We start from the raw sequence: 27,201 nt of genomic DNA on the forward strand, positions 1-27,201 counted from the left end.
ACGAGCATCACTTCTGTTTTACGATGCGATTTTGCCCCGTGGTGGCGGCCATAAGCGCAATGAAAGGGGTACCTGGTATATGGTGCGGTTGTGCTTCGGAAGAGTTCTAACAGTTGAGTTCAGAGGTTTCTGTGTAAATTTCCGCTGATGAAAAGCGCTCTCTGTGGGTCTCACTGCTGGTGAAACGCGCTGTGTGTGTGAGGCACGCTCTGGGTGCTGTTCTGTGTGTGAAGCGTGAACACAGTGACAGTGACGGTTGATGTGTGATTAGGAGGACACTAGAGTAAAGACACATTTTAGGATCAAAGGTTGATACCTAGTGTACCTGTGGAAATTAATTTTGTTCATGGTGTGGCAACCCCCCTGTCTGTGGACGCACAGGCCGGTCCAGCGGCGTCTGGGTGCCGAGGTGGTGACTTGGGAACTGAGGACTCCCGCATAGCTACAGAATAACACTGGAACGGCCGTGTAATCACGGGTTCACATTTATTCTGGACTAGACCAAGACACATTTTGCGATCAAAGGTTGAGCTCTAGAGTAGTCAAAGAAAAAAGGTTGAATTCCTCGTTTCAGTGGTTGAAATTGTTGTGTGCCTGTCCCCTGACGAGTGTGAAATTAAATAAAGAGGGAATTTGGAGCCACATAGAGATAGACGGGCATAATTGGGTGTATTACTCTGTGGTGGAGAATTATTGAGAAGCAGAGAGAGGAATTCGTTGGGAGACTGGCGTGCAGTTTGCGCTGTCAAGGTGGGCGTGTTGCCTGCTTATCTGTTTAACAGTGATGAAAATGATATTAAATAAATTTCTTAGTGTGTTAATACAGGAAGCTACGGACCTGGACCAACTGCCCCCACAAGCACAGCGGCCGAAGCAAAATTATAGTAATGGGAACCACACCCAGCACGAATCAGCAGCTGTGAAACAGACAGCAGCGAGGAGAGAATTAGAGGAGAAATGAAGGTTTTAAGAGCACATGAAATTGGGTTGAATTTTGGGGCCAACGGACTTGTGGAGGTTGGGAAGGCGTCCGGAGCATCACAACAAAAGGTGAAACAAAAACACACACGAGCAGAGAAATGTGAGAGAAAGGCTCCTTTTAAGGTAACGCCTAGTTGGAGAAAAAGTTAAAATTAACCTGCCTACAAATGCACACACATGCAATGAAAAAACAGCTTACACTCATGAACATGTAAAGATTTTCCAGCAAGGTTAAAGCAGCAAAAATTAACATACACCTGTTTTTTGTTTTTTGTTTTTTAATGATGAAGTTTATCCACTACTAACAAATAAACCCTCTGGGTTGCAGGACAACAATTTAGCTTCAAAGAAAAAAGAAAATAAAGAGACTGGTATGACCAACTAGTGAGGAAACAACAAATTTAGTGGTTAACAGTCAAATTGTGAGATGTTTTCTGATGATTGAACAACACAAGTGATTACTGACGGAAAGAAAATTCTCTTTTGTGAGTTTAAACATGATCTTAAGAATTTGAACATGTGCATGTTGTCCTGTCAACTTGGTGGGTTATGAGTTGATTATATCGTGAAAAAAAAAAAAAAAAAAAAAAAAAGGGGGAGAGAAGGCTGACACAGGGCCTGGCCCGGTGTTTCTCCCCTCTCGTTGTAACACAGCCAACACAACATCATTTTCCTGTTCGTACACTTCTGTTTGTTTTTGTTTTGTTTTGTTTTGTTGTTGTTTTTTGTTGTTTTTTCTCTTTATGTTTAATTACAGGCTGCTTTGCCGGCCCTGAAAGCCGAGGCTGACCTGGACTCCTGCTCTCCCCTCTACGTGACCCTGACCAAATGCTGCAACAGCTGGACCCACAACAACAACCTGAAAATGTCAACAGTGCTGCAGGAATGCGATCTCATGCAGCAGAGACGGAGAGCGTTAAAACCAAGGCCCGTTTCACTACACGGGGGAAAATTCTCAGACAGCTTCAGCTGACAGAGCTGTGACGAGACGCCCGCCAAGCCCGAATGAAAAGTAAGGCCGAGCAAAAGAATGCTGATCTTAACAATTCTGCATTAACACTGTGCAGGACAGTGATGGACCAACACAGCAGCAAAATGGGCGTGACAGAGACAGGAGGAGCAACTGAGGTCAAAAGGCACCTCAGAATGGACAAAAACACAGGAGAAGAAGATGCAGGTTTCACCTACGGTGAGCATGGACATTGGAGAAAGGACTGCCCCAATTGGGGTCAGAACCAGGATGGACAGAACTTTGAGCAGCAGCAGCAGCAATGGTCGCAAACAGACTGAAAGAGGAGGAGGGCAGGACCCCAGGACACGCTTCAGGCTGTGGTTTACCCAGAACACCAGAACAGGAAAGTGATGAGCACAAACACACACAAACACACACATCTACATACACTGATGAAAAGAAACACACACATGAACAGATGTGCACTCGTTGATTGAGTGAAAAATGGCACACACACACACACACACACACACACACACACACACACACACACATTGAAATGCTGATTCACAGAGAAGTGATCCACACACATACACATACACATGCACACGCTTGTGCAATAAAGAGTGATGCGCACACACACACACACACACACGCTGATGCAATGAAGAATGCTTTGCTAACAAATGCTTATGCTGATATGCAAAATGCTGCACACAAATATCCCAATACATAATTTTTATGAGGCCATTGATTATCGTTGATTATTTAGAATGTGTTTTATGTCACCCAAAGGGCATTTATGTAGATTTAAGGAATAAGGTCTAAAACAGTTTGGTTATGAAAACAATGTCTGTGCGTGACGTCTGTTTATGGCTTAAGGCCTTGACTGAATTCTTTGCTGTGCTTCACACAGCCCTGGTGAGGAACAGAGGCACAGAGTGAAAATGATGAATTAATAGTGTAAGTTTTAGGTCGGAGTACGGCATTTTCTGTGATTGAAATTTAATTCAAGGAGGAACAAAGGTGCTATGGTACCTGAGGTTCTCATTCCCACACAATATTGTCCCGGCAGGAAGCAAAACTTTCCTGTGAATTTCTGGTTGATTTTTGGGTTTTGCTTAGCGCTAGCTTGATTTTATCAGTGAGCTTTGGCTTGTGTTCTTTCTCTAAGCGAGAGAGGGATAGTTTTATGCTTGGACATGTCTGCAACGGGCCCTAGTTTGTGTTATTTTATTAGTATTTTGTTGGTTACATCTGTTTTCGTTTTTGTTACAGTGCACTGAGGAAAAACATCTGAGAGGTGTGATCCACCGGTGGTGATATTTTGTGAGTTCATGATTTAACAATCAGCTCTTTAAACCAGGCCTGAAAGATTGAGATTTAAAGCGCTATAAAATATTATTAATGTAAACAGTTGCAAAGTGTGCTTCTCCATGATTGTAATTGGCTTGAGAGAAATTCACTTATAGGGGACACTGATCACGTGAGAAGTCCTGAGTCTAAAAGGATTGCAGCGAGTCAATCCAGTCCAAAAAACAAGGAATTGTTTTCCTTTAAAATGATGACGTCATCTTGCTGGTGATGGATGCTCGAATAGGTCGCGCATGAGACTCCATTATCAGCAATATTTGGTATGAATGGGTGTGAATGAATGCATGTGACTGGACTGTGATGGACGGACTTGATACTGAGACAAAGACTGCACGGACTTTAGGATTAGTAAATGCTGACAAACAATTCACCCAGCCGGCAAGAGAAGGGTGGATGCTTCGCTCTGTTTTGTTTTGTTTTTACAGGAGCAGGAGGATAAGAGAGAGCAGAGGGGGAGACTGTAGCTTCACATGAGAGTGTGGAACTGCAGACTTAACCCTTTGGTTGCTAATTTTGAGTTACTGATGTTTGTATTAAGAAAATTGTGTTTTATTAGCTGTGGGTATCACATTATATTGTTGGGAATGTTAAATGCTACAATGGAGAAAACGTTTGATTTCACTCACGACTGGAATATGTTACTATTAACCATAGCAGGCCACTGTAACTTTTATAGAGGAAAAAAGCCAAAACTTTAACTATATCTATGAATAACAGGGGAATGGTAGACTTGTCACATTAAAAATAGAGATATGTAATAACAAAGACTGGTCCACGTGATTTAGGTTCTTCAAATAATAGTCAATAATTTAGAAAGCAGAATGCAACCGACAGGGGCATGTGATAGGATGTGGTAATGCACAAGAACAAGAGCAAAGTAATGAAAGAAAAAACCTCTTGTGCTTAGTTTTGATAAATTAAAAATTCAAATGTACCATTACACTCAGAGGATCAATATGAAATCAAAAATATATTTCAATTTTGTATGAAGCACATGATTGATAACTGTTCTGTCCTGAGTTTTTGTTTCCTATAGCACCCGCTTGACCACACCAACAGTTTTTCTCCACCAAAGGAGGGAAATTGCGAATATTCAAGGGAGGAATATCACCAAAAGTGGGACAGGTAAGCCCCGATGGGGGTGATAACAACATAAAATTCACTTATGGTAAAATTCTTAAAATTTGACATGAAACATAAAACTCTCAAAAACTTAGAGAGAGAAAGGAGTTAGGGTTAAACATAATTTGGCAAACCACATAAGGATGGAGGTTTGAATCGATAATACTTTGAAACAACACTCAGCAAAATGTTGACCATGTTGACTATGTTTACACTAGTGTGCATAGGTTGGCTAATCTGACCAGGGAATGCACAGGATTGTCAGAACAGTCGACGTTAAAGTCACCTTTGACAGTCCAGACTGGAATGGCGTTGGACATCCTCAAGGTGAAAAAGGGTTGGGGTGACCAAGGTGTGGTTTGGCTTGTTGTATGTATATTTCAAAATGATACAGCTCTGGATGGACCAGTTACCAGGCCATGGGAGGATGACAGACTTTATTAAATGAGGAGAAGGAATTTTCTGGAATTGAAGATCCTCTGGGTAAGTGGTTGACTAAAGCATGCATAAAGTAAAAAAAAAAAAAAAAAAATAAAAAATCAAAATAAAAAATAAAAGTTTATATTAAGACACAGGCTTTGTTTCTAGGTAGTTCTGCGGACGCAGGCTCTGGGCGGAGCCCGGAGTTTAACAGATCTAACATGATAATTAAATTGATTTCATTCCCTAACACAGGATGACAAGGCTGGAGCAACAATACTGGAGAGGAGAATTTCCGATACTTTCTGAGATATAAGGTCACTAACCTTTTCCTTTAATTTTCTAGCTCCGATGGATTGACACATGGGAGTGTGTCAAAAAGGGGGAAGTTGAGTTTTAACATCAAACAATGGTTTTATGAACATTTCATGACTTTATTTGTGTGTTTAATAATTTAGGTATGGTCAAACTTAAGCTTATAGTGTTAGAATAAAAATGGTTAATTTGTTTTTGAATCACTAGAAGAACAACGGATAACAACATTAGATTATCAAGGTTAGGGAGAGAGGTGTTTTGGTTTTCTGTCTCTTACAGAGAAAGGAACAGACACCAGACGAGGTCACGGAGATATGAGGACCCTTCACAGCAGAGACAGACGTAGGGACTCCCGAGACAGCAACTGGGGTCAAGTGTCATGGGGTTTGGGCTCCTCGAGAAGATGGATCCCATAAACACAGCAATAACCATGAAGGGGTTGGCCAAAATCTAGGAACACCAGACCAACAAGGTTCGAGAGGATCTTGGTAAAAAGGGGGACACAGCTGTGACCCCAGAATACACAGATCTTTGTTTGAAATCGGGGCAGAATAATCCCCTGATCTGTGCAACGACTAAAGGGTGGTCTAACCCCGGAGGTCGAAGAAAGAAGCTGAGAATCACCCAACTGGAAGATACTGGTAGCTGCAGCAATAAAAATAAAGGTTAAAAGCTCCTTAGACAGAGGTTCTAGTCTGAGTACATTTGAAAGGTATAAGGTGGCACCAAAAATGGGAGTGGGAAACTGTAGCACCAAAATAAAGCTGTGGGAGAATTGGGGAGTGATGGGAGTGTCATCTGTAACTGCTGTTATTGTTGTAAATTTAATTTTTCTTGCATCTGAACTGCGTAAACACAGAGGTCATCCCACATATGGTCCACCCGTTAAAGGGGGACAGAGGGCCTCAGGACCAAGAAGAACTGGACCTTGTAACGCTGGAGTGTATGTTATAAGTGATCTCTTAAAAAAGAGATCAAAAGGGGGAATTGTGAGATTATTCTGTTATCATATGTTACCTTATATCTGTAATCAATGTAGTTGAAGTATGATACTGCTGTAGATCATATTATACCCCTTAATATAGAGTGTGTGATCAGTATGTAGTTTTAGTTTGCATTATACTTCTGACTTAAAAGAGTGTGAAAATCATTAGATCTATTTGATTGACCTGTATTATTCGACACTGTTGAATGTGTTACACTGTTTCTTGACATTGCATACTGCTGAATCATGAAGAGAATGTTGTGTGCAGGAGACCTTGTGCCTATAATAGAAGAGAAAGACCACATTCCATACCCCCACCTTTACAGAGAGCAGAAAAACAAGGAGCCGAGGTCATAACTTAGGCGCCGTGTGAGAGAAAGAATGTGAATGTTTAGGCTTTTACGACTAGGTGGGGGCCACTAGAGGCTATAAGAAGCTGAGTAACCCGTCACCATTTTGAGACTTGCTGTGACCCTCTGCAGGCAGGTCTCCCCATCATGATGGTTCTTATGCTCTTAAGTGTTGAATTGTATGGAAATAAATGACTGTTGATTGAGCATTTATACACCGAGTATTGTCCTTCCTTCAGCCCAAAGATTAAAAGAATTGGGAGATTTTAACAGAATACAACAGATTCATAAAGACGTTTCATTTTATGTTTCCGAGGATAGTAGGCGGGGCCAGGTACGTACGTTCTTTTAGAGCAGAGCTACAGATTAAAAATGCCCAAGGCAAAGTGATCAAAAGTCTGGCTGTACTTCACAGCAAAAGATGCAAACTCAGCAGCCTGCAACAAGTGCTTTAAGCTGATACTGTGATACTGTCAAAGGAGGTAACACCTCAAATCTGATGAAACACCTGGCGACGCATAGCGGGTTTTTTTAAAGCCGAGAAATGCGCCGTGTTTGATAGCTTGCTGTGAGACCTCACACCGTGCACATCTACTGCGGGTGTGGTGCCTGTTACCAGACCTGGAGTTAGCAACATCCCCCAAAAAGTTTGTGTTTTTTCCATTGTTTAAGCACTGCTTCCAGCCAAGAGTGATACCATATATGCCCTATAGCTGCAGAAAAGGCTAACACTGTTATCTTTTTACAAAAAAAACAGCTGAACATGAGAGGTTTTTGGACAAAGTTTGTGTTCTCCATTCTTTAAGCACCGGTTTGAGCACCGTTTAAGCACCGGCACCGTTTCAAAAGTACCGGTTTGGCACCGGTATCGGATAAAACCTAAATGATACCCATCCCTACACAGGACACGACAACAAAGACAAAACTATGACCTGCAACGTGTGTCACTAAGCAACAGAGCACCTTTGTATAGCACAGGGAAAGGTAGGAACACAAAACAGGAAGAAGCTTAAATGTTTGCAGTGGACAGGAAATGTGAACACGTCACACAACTGCTGTGGTCAAAGCTACAGCAGCTGTTTGAGGTTGGTGTAAAAGGAAGGAAGCACAGAGAGGTGATAGAAGGAGGAGCTGAATATAAACTCTGGTCTTATCTACATTAAGTGCAGCTTCTCTTTGTTCTGCATTTATTATCAATGCAAAGTCGAACACTTTGAGATTAGATGCAGATCAGCGTGCAGGGCTGGACGTGAGGATGGGGCACTCTTTGCTCTGTTTGCTGGGGTTATTCTGTGAGTACAATACACACCTTTACTGTTTGAATGGCAGCGATGAAGGAAAATGTTTCTCACGGGTGACAATTACAGCGTATCACTGCTTTAACCTGTTTACCTGACAGCTTCAACACAGCAGACTAGTGACTGTTTAAACTGTGACATGCACTGCTACTGTTTGCATACATTACATTCACTGTTCACAGTTTATTTATGTGTTTCAGTTTTTATGTTTTTAAAGTTCTTTTTCGTGTTTCCAGCCTGTTTGACTAATAGTATCACATACATTTGGTGATGCCATATGAAGATTTACCTTTAAAAAGCCTCAGTTTATATATTTATTGTATATTGTTATAAAATGTCTGATGATGCTTCATTCATTATTTTAGTGCTCAGTACAGTCATCCATGGAAACACTGAAGGTGAGAAATGTTTTTCTTCCATTTATATCATATGTGTTGATCTTAACTAGTATTTAGCTTCTCCTGTGTTGCTCTAAATGACGTCCTCTGTGTTATATTTTGTATCATAAACCAAACATTTCATTGAGATTATTGGTTAAAATGTTAATATAACCATGTTAAGTGTGTGAGCACTCAAACACACACCCACGATACAAACTGTATATTTACTGAAGAGCTGTGGCTTCATACATGTGGATTTACTTTTCATATTTATCTGATCTAAATAAATATCAACAGTGTGTGTAGTGCAGATTATCTCACTGAGTTATGTTGTTGGCATGTATGCTGGATTCAATCGTGGGTGATTTGATTTGTTTTTCTAAATTACAGAACTTAATGTGAAGGCCACGTTGATGCCAACCATACCAGCAGGGGGCAGTATGACACTGACCTGTGATGTGAGTCACTCTGCTGACTTACAATATCAGTGGTTTAGAGAAACCTCTAAAAACTCTGACAAGTACATGGTCGCTGGTGAATCAGACAGAGTATTGGTGACCTCTAGTGGGGGCATCTACACCTGCAGAGGACAAATAAAAGGGACCAATACACTCATTAAAGAGAGTGATCCAGTAACCATTTGGGACACCGGTGAGTTTTGACATTGAATCTGGAATAACAGAGCTCAGATTCTCCAAAGTTTGAGAAAATTCAGTTTGAACACACACTGAATAAGAAAAAGTGAAACTTTGATTTCTTTTTTTTTTTTCTAAAGGAGACTTGGCAGCAGATTTAAATGCATACATATTCCATTCAGAATTGGATTCCCACTTTACACTGCTCTATTAATCTCACATCCTCCTCGTGGGGCCATAACACTGATGGTCACAATGCTCTAACAATAACAGAAAATAGCTGCTGTGAATCTCCCCTTTTTCAAACTACATGTCCATTCTCTTTTTGCATTTCATTTGATTTGATTTTCAAGGCCAAATGACAAAGATAAAGATGAAAATAAACCTCTTAAGCCCCAGCGCCCCCTGATACGGGGGCAAAAGACAGGAGGTCTAGGCTGGGGTCTTATGAACAATAAATACATACATAAATATGATTCATTCTCACCTCCATTTTTTAGAGGTGAGAATGCACCAAGGCTCTTTTAGGTGATCCAGAAGAGAAAAATTACATTCACTGTAAAATACAGCTGTGACGGATTTTATTGAAAGCCACTTCTCTGTGGCTTTCAAGCCCCAAAACACACTACAACAAAAAATGGTCCACCTCAAGGATTCGTTGACTGGGCACAAACATAGAAATGTAGTGTGCGCTGTTAAGTGCCACGAGGATTGCTATGACTCCTCTTGGCACTCTGGGAAACTGCAGATGGCACAACACAAAAGAGCTAACTCATCAGGCAAGAACAGCAGAATGAACTGAATTTTTATGTAATTAAAGGTGGTTGTTGATAATGTTTCAGTCACCCTCCTTTAACCCATCATTTTATCTCAGTTAACAGTGAACTGCATTAGTTTACATTCAGTGTGACTAATTTGAGACAGAGAATGGACAAACAGTTATACTGTGATTACTTTGTAAAATTAACCGAAGCTCTGGTACATTGGTGACATTCGCAAAATTCGGCAACAGAAAAACAAAATGTCTTAAACTGGAGAGAAAAATAGAGAAAAAGTCTAATTGGCTTTCTTATATTTTCGTCATCATGATGAATGATTTGTGTCCTTTTTCATAACAGCAGATAAACCCAGAGCCACACTGACAGCAGGAACAACAATCATACCAGTAGGGGGCAGTGTGACACTGACCTGCTCTGTGCAGAGCTCTGATGGATGGAAATATGAGTGGTTCAGACGAACCCAAAGAACCTCTGGAGTTCACATCAGAGATCAACAAAACAGAGATATCAGAGTATCTCAAGGAGGAATCTACCGCTGCAGAGGAACAAGAGGAAACCCAGTTTACTACACTGATATGAGTGATGAAGTCACCATTGAGAAAACCTGTGAGTTCAGTCATTTAGTTTGAAATATACATTCACTCATGATTATCAAACATACAATGTGAAGTTTTCTGTGTTGATTTCATGTTTCTATTTGTATCTCAACTGTTAATATGTGTAAACAGTTTCCAATAAAGTTGTTGTAAAACAACAACCCAACTGGCCTCAGATATTCAGAGGTGAGACGATCACTCTGACATGTGAGGTGCAGGAAGGAGGTGAAACCACTGAGTGGGAGTATGAATGGAGAGGACCCAGCACACCCACACAGTGGACACACAATAATGATGTGACATTCAGAGTTTCTGAGTCCAGCAGTGGAGACTACATGTGTAAGAGTCGACGCAGAGATGACTCATATTCTTCAACAGAGTGGAGTGAAGCCTTCACATTGTCAGGATCAAGTAAGTCATGTTTGTTGTGTGATCTCCATTTGACAAATGTCATAATGGTCAGCACAGGATGAATTCAATGGTCTACAAAGCATGTTCCATTGTTAGTCAGACAAAGAGCTGCAGCTGATAGTAGCCTCATTGTAGACAGTTTGTCACCACTTTGTGTCATCAACTTTCAGCTGGTATAGAGACGCCAATGCTGACCTGCTGCTCCATCACCTGAGGACAATAATGACAGAAATAAACAGAGCTAATAATAATTTTCAAACTGCCTCAATAAATAACAACAAATCTACAATTGATCTATAAAAGAAGAAGAAAGATAATTCTGTCCTATCATCTTATCAAATACTGCTGTGTGTTACAATTAATATAACAGACAGACATGAGTGGGTTTAATACAAAAGTTTTTGATTTTATTTCTTTAAAACTTAAATTGATTTGCTTGTTTGACTTAAAATCAGTTGACAGCAAATCAGACTCATCCTGAAAATGTGTCATTTGTACAGTATGATATTATAAAATAATAACTAATATTTGATATTACAACTTTGTGTGTAAATGTTTGTCAATGTTCATTTTTTTGAAGAGTTTCTTTCTTTGAATCAGCTGTTTTTCACTCACTTTATTTAAAAACAATAACAAACAAACAAACAAACACAGGTAAACAGTGGAAGCTCAGATGTCCCAGTTTTACAGCTGGTCTCAGATCAGCTAACAGTGTATAGTTCACCTGTCTCTGCATTTAGGAGTACAGTTTGGTGGCAGAGCATAAAAGCAGTCTCACCTGATTCTTGATTCACTCTGATAAAGTTTTCATCATGTTATATACATCCAGCGTTAGCTCCTGGCTCTCTAGCTGGCTAACAGTTAGCTGAGATACCTGTGCTGTCCTCATGTGCTGCTGACAGTTGTTGATTCTCATCTAATTTGATTTGAAGAAACTTTTTTATTCTTGTGCTGTTGATGCCTGTTTGCATCAAGTGTGATGATCACACTGAGATCAGGGACCGACCTACCTGAGAAACCTGAGATCTATTATTGAACTCCATCCATCTTCTTAACCCATCATCCAGGGTTGTGACATATTAAGCATGTACTGGACTCAGAATATTACAAATTGCATGCTCCCTTAATTTTCTTGAGTTTTTCTTTTTCTTTCAACAGCAAGTAAACCCAGAGCCACACTGACAGCACAAAGTTCAATCCTACCAGCAGGGGGCAGTGTGACACTGAGCTGCTCTGTGGAGGGCTCTGCTGGCTGGAAGTTTGACTGGTTCAGACGTGATTCAGTCTCTTCTAAAGTTCAGCTCATGAGAGGAAATGAAGCAAACAGAGTTATTAGTGTCTCACAAGGAGGTCTGTACCACTGCAGAGGAGGGAGAGGAGATCCAGTTTACTACACAGAGGACAGCAGTGACGTCACAGTTACAGAAACTCGTGAGTTTAATTCATATATTTCTTCCAAACTGTGAGGTTATTATTTGATCTATACTAACAACTTTAGCAACTTATTTTGGCATCAGATACAAAAAAGAACATGAGTTTAAGAATATTTATAATCCTACATCATGTTGTGTCCACATTAAAGAGAATTTTTTTTTCAATATTGTTTTTCAGATTTTCAGATGTTCTTTTTATTAAACTAGCTGTTGTCTTTCTCTCTCTGATTTCCTCATTCACCTCAAAGTCAGTATGTTTATGAAAGTAAGACTTATTCCATCTGATGGAAAATTTGTCATTCACAGAATATAAAAAGACAATAAGGTAAAAATAAATAAAAGAAGTAAATACTAGAAGTTATAAATTGAAGTTGTGTGCATGTCATCATAACTTTATATGAAAATATGTGTTGATGTTCATTCTTCTAAACAGTTTCTGTGAATTGTTTTTCACTCACTTTACTCTATTTGTCTCTAACTGGATATTTTTCTGTGAACAGTTCCCAGTAAGCCCACTGTGACCCTGCAGCCATCCTGGACTCAGATATACAGCGGTGAGACAGTCACTGTCAGATGTGAGATTCAGGGAGGTGAAGGAGCTCAGTGGACGTATGAATGGAGAGCAGCCAAGTTAAACACACCTCCAACATCCAATGAATACAGAATCATCAGAGCTACTGAGTCTGACAGTGGAGGATACAGCTGCCGGGGCAGAAGGGACTATTTCTTCTCAGAGTGGAGTGATATCATCACACTGACTGTTTCTGACAGTAAGTAGAGTCATAGTTCATTTAACCTGGAAATAGAAACAGTTTGTAAAAATGTGTTTTTATTAGTACATGTTGAGATATTTGACATGTTTAGATAGTCTCACTCTTAAAGTTCATCATAAATATTTGTGAGTCAACATTTTAGTGACATTGAATTCAGAGTTAAGAGACGAAACATTGAGAGAAAATCTTTGTTGAACAGATAAAGCCCGTCCTGTCCTCACTGTGTCTCCGTCATGGCTGAGTCCTGGAGCCTCAGTAACTCTGAACTGTCAGGTTGAACATCCGTCTGCAGGATGGAGCTTCTACTGGTATAAAGCTGTTCCTGATCTATCAGAGAAATCCTCCAGTTATGAGCTGCTACCTGATGGCAGTGGGACTGCACAGGACTCCTACATCATTCATGGACAGACACACACAGCAGGATATGTGTGCAGAGCTGGAAGAGGAGACCCAGAGTATCACACTGATCACAGTCAACCAAAGTTTGTCTGGTCTGCAGGTCAGTTTGAGGACTTTTAATCTTCATATTGATGATTTGAAAGTCTGTAAATGTGGCTGCATAACCAGCAGGACTCCTGTGAACCACACAAAAGTCAGACGTATATTTCCACTGTGATATTTTGAATCCTAACATCTGTGAGCTTTGTCTCTTCACTGCATGTTGTTTCCAGATGTTCATTCAGCAGCGTCTCTCACAGTGAGTCCTGACAGAGTGCAACACTTCACCTCTGACTCTGTCTCACTGACCTGTGAGGGAAACTTCACTGAGTGGAGAGTGAGGAAGTTCTCTGAGGACGGCCGACTGTACTCTGACTGTAGGAGAATGACTGGATCCACATGTAACATCAACACATCAAAGTCAGATACTGCAGTGTACTGGTGTGAGTCTGGATCAGGAGAGTTCAGCAGTGCAGTCAACATCACTGTACAGAGTATGTTATTATACATTTACTTCTTGGATTTGAATGATTTAAACGTCACATGAACATTTGTCCCAGCTTTGCTGTATGTGGAGTAATTATGGTTAAAAACAAATATGACACATACAGCAGTTTTTAAATGTACAAGATCGGACCTTTATTATGAAAAGCATTTGTACAATCTGTTCTTATTATTGTTTGTCAGCTTTTTCTAAAAGTGTGCACCAGCTGATGTGACTGAAACAATTGTGTGTGATTGTGTCACAGATGATGGTAATGGTCCTATCCTGGTGAGTCCTGTTCATCCTGTGACTGAGGGAGCTTCTGTTAGTCTGAGCTGCAGTTTGAGAACACAAAAAATACTTTCCAATGTGTTTTTCTATCACAATGACAAACTTATTCAAAATGATCCCCGAGGGGAGCTGAAGATCTCTGCAGTGTCAAAGTCTGATGAAGGTTTCTACAAGTGTCAGTACTCAGGAAGAGAGTCAGCACAGAGCTGGATGTCAGTTAAAGGTGAGCAGGATCAAAACATGCATGGATTTTTGTAAATGAGTTTAGTGACTGAGAAGGAAAATAATATCTCTGTTTTGAAAAAATGTTATATAACAATTTTATGACATTTTCACTATTATTATTTTATATTAATAATAGATGTATTTTTGTTTGTTGTCACAGTAACTGTATCAGGAGCTGACAGCTCTTCATCTCCTGTGTGGTTGATTGTTGGACTGGTTTGTGGAGTCTCTCTCATTATTATTCTCCTGCTCTTGTTGTATCGCTGCAGAACGACCAACAGTGAGACCTTTTCCTTTACTTAACACAAACTCTTTATCATTCAAAGACACAAATGCATCATGAGGTTCATTTGAAAGCAACAGTCTTATTTTACATTTTTAATAAAGGTGCTGTTAATGAGCAGACGCTCAATCAGGATGAAGATCAGCAGCCAGTGTACTCCTCTCTTCTTCATGGTTAGTTTTTCATCTATTTATAATATTATGCTGCTGTTTGCAACAAGACTGTACTTATTAAATCTGCTGCAGCTTTTAATATAAATGTTATTTTCAATAATATTTGTTTTTAAAATAGCATCACAGACATGAGGTGACTGATTTTCTCTGACCTGCAGGTGATCATTGTGTCTATGAGACAGTCAGAAGATCTGAAAACTCTGAAAATGGTGAAGTATAAACTTTCATTAATATTGAGCTTGTGGAAGCTGGATGATTATACAATAACTATGTTTAACATTGAAGTCCATGTCTCCAACTATTTTCTTACGCTTGGGCGTCAGGTCGTGGGGGCAGCATCCTAAACAGAGAGGCCACATCCTCCAGCTTGTCCGGGGGAACATCAAGGCTTCCCCATACCAGCCCACAGATATAATCTCTTCAGCATTTTCTGGGTCTGCCCCAGGGTCTCCTCACAGTGGGACATGCCTAAAAAACCTCACACAGGAGGCATCCTTGTCAGATGCGTGAACCACCTCAGATGTGGTTCTACTCTTAGCCCCTCCCACATGGCCAAACACCTAACCCTATCTCTAAAGGAGAGGCAAGCCACCCTTCGAAGTAAGCTTATTTCCATGATCTCGTTCTTTGGGGTCACTAACCCAGAGCTTGACCATAAGTGAGGGTAGAAATGTAGATTGAGAGCTTAACTTTTACGGTCAGTTCTCTCTTCATCTTGACGTACTGATACAGTGGACGTAGCACCAATCTGCTCCCCTCTCCTCCTGTGAGTGGTGGGCTTATAGGAGGGTGGACCCATGTCCTTTTTTTGGGCTATGCCCAGCCAGGCCCCATGGACCAATGCCTGGCCACCAGGCGCTTGCTCTTAGGCACCCTCCCCAGGCCTTGCTTCATGGTGGGACCCCGTTAACCCTTTCAAGGGCAGAGTGAACTGTTCCTTTCATTCAGGTTTTTTAATTTTTTTTATTCTTTGTCTGGTCCTGGGTGAGGGACCGGATAAAACTTGCCATGGGAGACCCTACCAGGAGGCACCACCCCTCTCCTCCAACAACAACATAGCCCCTGGGATCCATGGGACACACAAACCCCTCCACCACAATAATTTAGAGATTCACGGAAGGGAACATTAACATCAGTAAGATTATTATTTCATTGCTGCCAATGTCGCGTCTGTGATTCAGATCAAAGTCATTAACAAGACAAGTGAGTGCACAAAATGCGAGATTTTAAATGCAAATTATACAATGGTAATTATTCTCACTGACAATGAATGCATTTAAGCAGAGAGCAGAGGGTGTTTGTTTTGAAATGCTTTCATTTGATCAACTTTACAGGGCTCTGACTACAATAATGTCAATCTGTCAGGGTGCTGGGTCGTTGACCAAAGATTCTGAGGTTATTTTGCTTTTGTGAGTCTCTCTGTGAAAGTGTGAAGATGGTCTAAGTTAATGTTTATACAGTTTAACCAGGAGTTTAGTGCTTTCTATGTTTCTGAGTTTTCTTGATTTCCAGTTTATGGTTTGTTGTCTGTGAGGTTCCACTTGTGTGTTTGTCTCATCCCTGTGTCGCTTGTGAGAGTCTGTCTTGTCATCCATGTTTCTGCTCACTCGCTCTCCGTGTGTCTTAGTAGTGTCAATATTTTTGACAGTATTTCATCCCGTGTTCAGTGTGTTTGGTTTGGCTTCCCTGTCTTGTTACATTCAATTCATCAGAGCTGTTTTCCAATGTGTTTCCACTTCACTGATCATCTCTCAATCCTTCAAAGGTGTGTCGAGGTATTCCCAGTGTTCCACGTTTTCTGTTAGTTTAAGTTTTAGCTTTCCCAGCTTAGTTTTTTTTTTCTTTATTTATTTTTTGGTTAACCTGATTTGGTTCATGTTTGTTTCCAGCCATGAAAAATGTTTTTTGTTAAAATTTTGATTTTGCCTCTAGTTGTCTGCATTTGGGTCCTTACAAAGAGCCACACAGTCTGCAGCTACAGATTGTGACAAAATCCAAATTTAGCCACAGCTATAAAATCTTAACAGCAGCTCTTTAGCTGTTTTTCTCTTTAAAGTCTCTTAAATACTTGAAGTCACTTTGAGTGAAAAGGAGAAGATTTTGAATTCAAAGCAATGATCCTGATGCCTGAGTTTATATTTCCTTCAGAACGAATCGTTCAGTGTGTTTCACTTGTTTCTCTCCCCTTAGATAATTTTTATTTACTTTAATATACTGTAGATCTTTTTTTTAATCTTTTTAATTATTTATTTTATTTGTAAAATATTATAAATGTCTTTCTTTGAATCACTTTGTAACTTTGTTAATAAAAGTGTGATATAAATAAAGTGTGTTGTTGTTGTGTGTCAGACTGAGAGTACATGTTACAGCTGTTCAGTGTTGTGCATGAATCCACTGAAAGAGAGCATTCATTTAAAGACACTCATTGTCATTTAAAACAGCTACAACCCTCCAAAATGAACTAAAGCTGTCAACATAATGAGAAGTAACAACTGCTCTGACGTTATGCTCAGCAGCCTTTTTACTGTGTAGCAGAGTTTTTCCAGTTTTCTCAGGAGGTCCGGCTCGTACTTTCATGTAATACCGATTTATTTTGACAGTGTCAGTCACATGTTCAGCAAGACCATGATTAACTAACATAAATCTTGATTTTCTATTTTATGTATGTTATTCCACTGTAATGTCTTTATTATCTGTTCAATAAAGTGAGCTGTAAAAATTCAAATCACTTTTAAACTACTTAAAATATAGTTTCTAACTTTCTCTTCTGCTTCATGACTTTTTTATGCACTGAAATTGAAGGAGCTCATGATTTCTGGCTGAGCCACACAGAGAAGAGGAAACACAGCCTGTGGTTTGAGCCACAAGTGTTCCTTTCAGCAGATTTATGATTGATTCATGTTCTCATCAAACTTCACACAGCAGAGAGGAAACAAGGAGTTCAGACAAAGAGCACAGTGGGAATTTCATGAGCAGCTGTTTTCCTGATTGTTGATTTATGATCTGCTCATTTAGTCCTTCTGTGTTCACTTTATTGCTACATCACATTTTACTAGAACATTTGAAGCTATTTATTTATTATCAAAGAACCATCAAGTCATTGTTTAATGTAAGTTCTCATATTTTACTTTTTAGATGCACATTCATTTTTATCTTAATGATATCATTTTCTGTGTGTGTGCTCCATATGTGCTGTAATGTTCTTGAATCACAGGTGGAGGTGATTCTGTGTGGAGTTTGGATCTATGTGGGTTTCCTCCATGAACTCCAGCTTCCTAACAGCTGTTCTTTTCATTATTTATGATATGTTTATTTAGTTATTCTGTTTTCACTTCATTGCTACCTGACATCTTGCTAACAGAACATTTGAAGTCATCTATTCTCCACATCAGAGAGACATCAGTGTTCAATGTAGGTCCTGTGACAGGCTTTAAGTGTCAGTGTGGATATAAAGTTATAGCTTCTTGTCCCATATTTCCCATGTCAAACTCTGAACACAGCTTCCAAGTCCAATAACTGGACTGTGCTTACAGCTGGTGGCCAATAGAGGGAGACACAATTCATTTATAATTTATTGTAAGGTGTGAGAAGATGTTGATATGACTGAAGAACAGAGAGAACAGAGAGAAGATGATATTGATTTTGGACCCTATCATGAAAATAATCAGGCCTTGGATGGATGTCATAGTGATCAAAGCATTTACATTGACAAACTTTAAAAATATGGTTTTATTTTTAAAATTCCACAAGTTCCACAAGTTTTATTGGACTCAAATAAATAGTAATCATGGGCATCCGTCCATGATTCATGATCCAAATATTGATCATTTTGATACCAACATTTGTATCAATGTTGATCAATATGAGTGTAATGAGCTGGATACTTCAGTTTCTGTTCTCCTGTATGCACTGCTGCAGTTTCATCAAAGAGGCAACCTGGCTGTCTGTGTAAATGCTGCTGCTTTCAGGTGTCACAGAGCAGCTGCAGTTTGCTTCTCCTCTCTTGTGTTTTATTTTTTACTGTCATCTGACTCAGCGGTGCCAGCAAACAAGTAAGCAAATGTGCTCAGCTAATCAGGACCATCCAGCAACGCAGTAAGCAGAGAATATCTATGTAGATAACTGTGGTAATACTAACATTTCAGTTATATTACTTTAATTTTCAAAGTGAAACTGGCTAATTCTTACTTTAGCCAACTCATAAAGTTTCATTTATGCTAAAACATTGATATAATACATTTATCTCACTGAAGCATTTAAATGAAAACAATTGCAGGAATTGAAACAAATATACCAAATATACAGGGTGGGCCATTTATATGGATACACCGTAATAACATAGGAATGGTTGGTGATATTAAAGTCCTGTTTGTGGCACATTAGCATATGTGAGGGGGCAAACTCACACCACATTATGGGTGCCAGGACCGAGCATTCCTAGATGAACAGTTTCCTGGAAAGTGGATCGGTCGTCGTGGGCCAGTTGAATGGCCCCCAAGGTCTCCATATCTGACCGCCTTAGACTTTTATTGTTAGAAAGCCCACTGTTTACACGTTATTTGCTTGGTTGAAGTGTTGTGGTTTGTTTACAGATAGTGTTTGCGCTGTGGAAATTGATATGTCCTACGTCATTGAACTCACTATATCTATGCTGACGCTCCTTGAATGCACCACTCTGTGCCGTGTGCTGCTAGTCTGCCTTTGTAGCTGCTAATAGCCAGCATTTTTCCTTGTGTCCTCTCACCAGCATCTCGTGGTTTTGGTTTATTGCTGTGTGTGAATGCCAGAAGGTGAGTTCTGTTTACATGATGTTGAGGATGTCAGCTGCTATTGTGTGTATTTGTTACCTCGTGACTATGCTAATGTTACCCTATGCTAAGACGCTATGTAAGCTACTAAGCTAGTTAATGCTAATTATAAATCTTGTGTAATTGTTGAAGTTGTTATAGACGTGAGTGTTGAATACAGTTCCTTGTGCTATCTATGTGCTAGAATTATGTCTGGGCATGTTTAATGTTTTATGTGTGCTGTACTGATAGTTGCTTTATGTATGTTACTACAGACCAGAGCTGAATAAATCACCTAAACTTGGAAGCTGTCTCCGTGTTCTTTAACGGGAACACACCCACCATACCTTGCCGCTCTAAATCAGCTAAACTCCTGGAGACAACATTCTCTCCATTTTATTTATCTTTGGGGTCATCTGAAGGCAATTGTCTATGGTGTGAAGATAAGAGATGTGCAGCACCTGAAACTACAGATACTGGATGCCTGTGCTGGCATTTCTCCTGCGGTGTTGCTATCAGTGTGTGAAGAGTGGGAGAAGAGGGTTGCATTGACAATCCAACACAATGAGCAGCACATTGAACACATTTTATCAGTGGTCAGAAACTTGTAAATAACTTATGAAAGAATAAAGTTACATTGAAACCAAGCACACCATTGTTTTTCTTGTGACATTACCAATAACTTTGATATGTCACATGACCCTCTTCCTATTGAAAAAAAACAAAAGTTGTATCCAAGATGGCCGACTTCTAAATGGCCACCATGGTCACCACCCATCTTGAGGAGTTTGGCCCCTCACATATGCTAATGTGCCACAAACAGGACTTTAATATCACCAACCATTCCCATTTTATTACGGTGTATCCATATAAATGGCCCACCCTGTATATTAAAAAGTATTGGTAGCAGTATCAGTATCATCGATACAGGCCCTGTGTTTACCTGGTATCAGATACCAAATCTTGCAGTATTGCAAACAACAAACGAAAAGTGAAATATTAAGTTCTTTAAACTGTTATAATTTCAGCACCATGGACAGCACACAAGGTTTTAAATGCATGAGCTGTGCTCTCTAACATGTGACTGTTTGTAGTGTATAGATCTCTCTCCCTCTCTTATGGTGACAGGTTAATAATTTTCATTTAAAAAAAATACTGTTGTACTGTTTCTAAGGTCCCTGTCCTTGGGTATATGTCTACTCTGAAGAGCACATCATGTTACTGTAAATGTCACGGCCTGGGGGATCAGCGAGACGCTGATCGGTCTTTTCTTCCTTTTCTCTCTCTCTCCTCCTCTCTGTCGCCGGGGCGGGACTCATTGTGGGTTCACGCCCTCGGCCCACGCCCACGGAAGGGAACACACCTGATGCCCATCAAGATGAACGATATTTAAGCCAGGAAGAGACTGCTGGTCTTTGCTGGATCGTTGTCTACCACGCGTCAGTGAAAGTCAAGCTACAGCTCAAGATAAGTCAAGTGTCTATTGTGAATATCGTTACTCATCCTTTTTCCTCGTCTACAGACCTTCTGGATTACCTTTCCAGTGTGAATCTGTGTGTCAAGGGTGAAGAAAGGAACTGCAGTCGTGTATGTGGAGAGTTGGAGAGCGAGTGATTCCCCCCTTTTGGATTTCCCTGGAGCCCCGTCCCTCACGTTGTTGTATATAGCACTGCCCTGCACTTCCTGTATATACACCTGGTGAACTCTGTAAATAAATCCTTATGTTCAGCTGATTCAGGAGTCCTGCGTTTGAGTCCCCTGCATTGAACCCTAACAGTAAATGTTTATGTGTATTTGAATTAAGAAATCATAAGAGAATCTGTCACTCTCTCTACCCACAAAACCACATATAAATTTATTTTTCTTTGTGTAACTTCAGATTGCCAGATCATTGTCATTCTCCACCTTTCCCATACAGAAAGACCTGTGACATATAAACATTGGGTTGTGTTTACAGCTGGTATTCAACATAGGGCGTAATTGGTCTGACTTCCTAAACAGCCAGGTAAACAAGACATGCTGTGCCAAAGCACGGAGATAGCACAGGGCAACCTGGCTCCCAGCTGTCTCCTTGTGCAGGTCCCCAGTGGGAGATATTCATAACTCTGCATTTACTTGGACCAATAGAGCATGCAGCACACAAAGGATTATGTCAACTGTGGCCTTGTGGGGGTCCAGCTGTCTGACTGCAAATAAGGAGTCAAACAGCCCCCAAAGAAAGCAGTAGGCAGTCCTGGTGGATGGCGCACAAAACTCCAGCAGCATTCTCACTTTTAGATCAGGCTGTGCATGGAGCCTCTCACTCTCAGGGTACAGTCCTACTGGGAAAAGATGGAACAGTGACCCCCTCACCTGGGACAGGAGGTCCCTCAGAACAGGGAGCTCCTGTGGTGTCCTGGCCATGACTGGCAGGATAGCTGAAAACTAGCATGTAGGGCCAAAGAGGAGCCACCAGGATCAACCTCAACTCCTCAGTCTGTACCTGGTGAAGGAATAACTGGAGGAGGAAGTATGGAGAGAGAGCCTGTGGCCAGGGGTGCACCAGGTTGTCTCCAGGGAGAAGAACATATGGCAATGTGTGAATTCTCTGGGGGGAAAAAAGGTCTACTTCTGCCCCTCTGAAGCGACTCCAGATCTGGTGGACCATCTCTGGATGGAGTCTCCACTCCTTTTGGATTGGGCTCCACCTTAACATATTGTAATGTTATGTTCAATGGTCCTGGCACATAAACTGCTTTCAGTGAGTAGAACTGGGTGAGCCCACTGCCACAGTCTGGTAGCTATCGTACAGAGGAGGGGAGACCCACAGTCCCCTTACTTGTTGATGTAGGCTACTGTGACCATTCTTTCTATGTTGATGATAACATGGTACCATAACAGTCATGACAGAAACTGCTTGAGTGCCAGGATGACATCTTGCAGCTCCAGCATATTTATGTAGGAGACGCCCAATGACTGATATAACAGCTATTGACTGTAGAGCCCTCAGCCTCAGGAGCTGACCCACGAGTGAAGCCCAAATGGATCTAGGCACACCCCGAAGGTCTGCTGTCAATTAGGGGTGAGGGACATGGAGGCTCTGATGGACTCCACGGTCATGCCCAGAAATTATGTGATGTGGGAAGACTGCACGTGACATGAGCAGAGCTACATGGCTGCAAAACTGTTATTTAGTGCAGCAGAAGGATACAGCCCGATGCAGTGGGAGAAACACTCACTGGGTTAACAGCCAGTCGGCCACAGAGAGGACCCACTAGCCATGTGAACCCACAAGACTGTGGGCAACATGCCAGAGGGGCTCTGAGTTTAATGCATGTTTCTCACACAGCATGCTGGTGTTCTTGGCTCCTTGGTCTTATGGGGTGCAGATGCTCTCTCAGCACAATTTACCACACTGCCGGGTGTTATCTACACTAGTGTATTCAGCTTTGCTGTAATGTTTTGATTCTGGGTCTCATCATGATGCACTTTGCTCGTGTTTCCGGGGTTTTGATATTATGAAGATTAAGGGCACAACTTCAATAATCTGAATACAAACACACACAAAGAAAAGAAAGGGGGGTGATAATGTTTCAGATTAATATTAATTGACAGATGCCTCAGCGTGTAGACAAAAGTATATATGACATGTGAGTCTAGTGGTTCAGGTCACCCTTTAGTTCTTTTCTGACCCCCCTTTGTTCTTCTGAGCAGACTGTGATGACTACATGTGTGTAAAAGACTGTTGTTGGTTTATTTTTATCTGCTGAAAATCTGATACCACAAAATTTCTGTCTGGGCCTCCAAGAAAAGAGGAAATGCAGCCTGTGGTTTCAGCCTGAAGTCTAACTTTTGTCTTCTTTAAAGTCAACACAGCACAGTGGAAATGTGCAGGTATGACAATGTGTGAAAACAGGTTAAAAGTAGCTTTATTGTGGTGATGACACATGCTGGACTAAAGAATAAATAAAGCATGTGGGCATCAAGAGAAACGGTGAAAAGCTTGTTTCTCACGCTCATGTCTTTAAGAGTCTCTGCATGGACGTGCTGTAAATGTTCATTTATCTCTGAAATAAATAAAATCATCCATCACTCTCTCTGTCCACAAAATCATATACAGACATGTTTTTCTTCTTACTGCAACTTCCAAACAGGCCAGTTCCTCACAGTATAACACAAAACTCCAAAGTATAATCACTGCTTTGTAACCAACAGAGGAGCCAGTAAATCATCTATACCTACTGATACTAATGTGTCTGTTTGGCTGGTGTCACATAAATGGTTCCTACACCTGTGATGATGACGTCAGTGTTTGACTCCAAAGTGTCTGCTGGACTCTGCAGTATCACAGAGTCCCCAAGTTTTTAGGCCTTTTTAGACTTCATGTCTGGAGGCATTACAACCTCGTGACATATTGATATGTACTGAAATTTCTGCACTTATGTTAACATATAAGCTGCAAATAACATAAAAACATGAAGTAACATCTTAATGTATTTTACCTTTCCCACAGAAAAGTGGAGGGATGGAGAAACACACCTGCTGTTAAACAATCTAAAACACTTTGATATCAACATGTATGCGAGTGTGTGTAGATGATACTGCAACAAACCTTAATCATAACCTTTGTAAGAAAGTGTTTGACAGAATGAAGGATAGATGCTGTGTTTGCATGCGTTTAACTATTATTAATGTTATAGACTGTATATTGAGAATAAGAAGTGAGAAACTGAGGTACACGGCATTCTCATATGGAGGGGACTACCCAATCACAAAGTTACCACAGCTTAAAGCATTCACTGCTCTGCTGTCCTTTTGGACTCTAATGTGGGTGGAGCCTATAGTAGCTTTCATTGTGTGAAAGATCACCTAGACGGGTTATGGAGAGACAGACAACCAGTCATGTTCACATTCACACCTGCAGGTAATCATCGGAATCACCAGTTAACATAATAATATATGACTTTGGACTGTGGGGAGAAGTCAGAGTACCTGGAGAGAACCCAGATAGGTAGAGGGAGAACATGCAAACTTCACACAAACAGCCCCAGCTGGTGGATTCAAACCAACAACTTTCTTCCTGTGAGGCAACAGTATGAACCACTGTATCTATGTGCCACATTTCTACTTCTGGTTTAATGTCTGTGTAGGTTCTCAGTCATTCAGCTCATGGTAGTCTAAGAAGTTTGGAAGGAAAGTGACTAAACTTCTTCAACTTTCTTGAAGACGTGTCACCTCTGGGGTCTTCACTCACTCCCGTTCTGTTAACCGTCGGCTGGGGGGCTGGGAGGAGGTGCTGGCCGTCAGATTGGGGTCTGGGATGCAGGACCTCCCTGCTACTGCAGATAAGGAGGCGGTCCGCTTGCCTCCACCCCAGAGAGAAGGGTTACATCTCCTGGGTCTAGGTGCGGCTTGCCCCTCTGGGGGTGGCGGTACCTGGACCTGGGATATAGAGTATGTTTGGGGAGTGTGATTGTCTGTGCAGTGTCTATTTGTGTCTGTCTACACGTTGGGTGAGTGCCGAGTATTTGGTTGTGTATATGGAGGTGGGAATGCACGTTTGTGTCTGCGTGCGCCTGTTCGTCTGTGTCTATATGTCAGGTTGGGTCTTAGACTCGACCTTTCTGGGAACATCTCAGGCCCTCCAAAGTATGGAGGCCTATCTCCCCTCACCACACTCCCTGCCAGTGGTTGATTCCCTCAGACATTGGTGTGTTGCTGGTTCTTGTCGACTGGGGCTGGGCGCTCATGTATGTACCGGCTCACTCCTGGTGGCCGATTGGCGGGGCCTGGCGCCTGTGGCCCGGCTGAGCCCCTTCCGGGGGTGGGGTGCCCTCAGGCCTCTGGCCTCTGGGCCTGAGGCTCGGTCCCCTCTGGCACAGCTGGCTGCCGGCAGAGCCCGCGGGCACGCCACTGCAACCCCTCTGGCCTCTGCTCTTGTTTGGGGCTCTACTCTACTCAGCTCTTCCCAGGAGGGTGGCACGGTTGCCCCCCCTTTGGTGGTCCTCCTTGGGTCCTCGTACTCTGGGGCCTGGATCTCCTCCATACCTGCTTCATGCCCTGGGGGACGGGGCTATGGCTCCCCACACTCCCTAGCAGATCGTTACATGGAGAAACCCTTTGGAATACAAGCATGCTGATCCACACAGGTGTACACACAGGTGTACACACAGGTGTACACACGGGTGTTCACAGACACAAACTACACCTTTCTTGGCTGCTACCTCAAAGCACATTGTGTGCTGTTGATCTTGCGTGCTGCACAATAACATTTAATATTTAGTATCTACTGTTATCTACTGTTAGCTAGTTTATTGTGATGGTGTTGTGTTTATTATGTTGCTCTTTTTTGTTTGTTTTCTCTTCTGTTTTTTTTCTCCATACAGGTGATCCAGGTGTTTTGTTTGCTTTTCTTTCTTTCTCCTCCCTTTCTCACCATCTCTTCTCCCCTCTATTTTTCTTTCTCTCCCTCTCTTTCTTTCATTCTTTCTCCCTGTCCTATCCCCCAGTCATGTCTGTCCCGTCTGTAACAACTGAAAATAAAATAAAATAAATACATAATTATAATAAAGGTCAATCAAACGGACCAATATGCTAAGGCCATGATGATCCACTTGGTAAAGTAAATCCGTTTGGCATCTTTCTTGGCCTTAAGACAACAATTCTGATGGCTAAAGATCCAAACGGGACAGGCAGAAAAAAAAAAGAGACAAAACAGTGGCAGTTCAGATGAAAGTTTACAGTTTTACCGTTGTTTTAAGTTCAGTGCTGCCATCTTGGATTGCCAACTCACAGTATGTGTGTCTGCTCAGACTTTCCAAGCGGTAAATGTCAGTTTAGTTCCACAAAAAAGAAAAAAAAAAACTTTTCAACTGGTAACTCAGAATTTCCATCTTCTGGCTTATTCAGAAATTATCACAGGATATTTTGGGTGAGAATGCTGTGAGAGGTTGCCTCCCCCCATCATGTGACATATTCAGGTCACCTGAAGAAAGATACTAGTGGGGTTGATGTGCCTGGGAGGAGATCTCAAAACAGGATTGTAGTTGACTGACAGCTGACGCCATAAGACACCACCTCTGGTCAATGATGGTCATTCACAGTGGACATAGATGGCCTCTTTCACTCCTCTTTCAAACCATCATACTTGTCTGTTCAAAATGTGAACACTGGCACCTTTAAATGAGTGATATTTGATATGATATTGGAGGCAGATGAAACCAAATAAATAGTTTGAGATCATTGTCTGTGCATAATCCTGGAGTGTCACGTTCCTGGGTCTGTTGACCCAGCGTTTTGAGTTTTAGTTTATTTTGATGTTTATGGTTTATTTTTAAGTTCATTAGGTTATCCAAGTTCATTTGTTTATTTAGATTCCCCTTGTGTCTTCTACCCCTGTGTTTTAGTCTCCTTTTGCCCTTAATGTGTTTCCTGCTGCGTGTCTTATGTTGTCAAGGTTATATTGTCTTGTCTGCGTCTCATGTTTCCTGTTTTATTTTGAAGGTCTTTGTCCTATGTCAGTGTAGTCAGCTTTGCTTCCTTTGTCTCGTTATGTCAGACCAGTGTCAGCTGTTTCCCCATGTGTTTCCACTTCCCCTAATCACCCTTGTGTGTATTTAGTCTGTGTGTTTCTGTTCATTCCTTGTCAGGTCGTCTGTTGTTCACGCCATGTTCTTTATACCAGGTTTCATGTCCAGGTTTTTTTCATATTGTTTGTTTAAGTTTCCTAGTTCCTTG

At 41.2% G+C, this 27,201-nt stretch overlaps 2 protein-coding genes and 1 long non-coding RNA gene across 3 annotated transcripts in view; all 3 read left to right on the top strand.

Annotated features, from left to right (window-relative positions):
• LOC109194482 (B-cell receptor CD22) overlaps window positions 1-27,201 on the top strand; it is a 477,380-nt gene that overhangs the window by 313,303 nt on the left and 136,876 nt on the right. The gene's annotated exons all lie outside the window — the stretch shown is intronic.
• LOC109204491 (uncharacterized) lies at window positions 7,585-27,159 on the top strand. Its single transcript, XR_002063985.1, has 3 exons — window positions 7,585-7,791; window positions 13,347-13,349; window positions 27,149-27,159. It is a non-coding gene; the product is annotated as an uncharacterized LOC109204491 (long non-coding RNA).
• LOC112846238 (Fc receptor-like protein 4) lies at window positions 8,687-10,837 on the top strand. The gene is made up of 4 exons (XM_025905689.1): window positions 8,687-8,828; window positions 9,931-10,197; window positions 10,320-10,598; window positions 10,769-10,837. The coding sequence occupies exons 1-4, from the start codon at window positions 8,702-8,704 to the stop codon at window positions 10,810-10,812; spliced, it is 717 nt and encodes a 238-aa protein (XP_025761474.1). The 5' UTR covers window positions 8,687-8,701; the 3' UTR covers window positions 10,813-10,837.

This window comes from Oreochromis niloticus, linkage group LG3, assembly GCF_001858045.2.
Source record: "Oreochromis niloticus isolate F11D_XX linkage group LG3, O_niloticus_UMD_NMBU, whole genome shotgun sequence".
Classification (NCBI taxonomy): Eukaryota; Metazoa; Chordata; class Actinopteri; order Cichliformes; family Cichlidae; genus Oreochromis; species Oreochromis niloticus.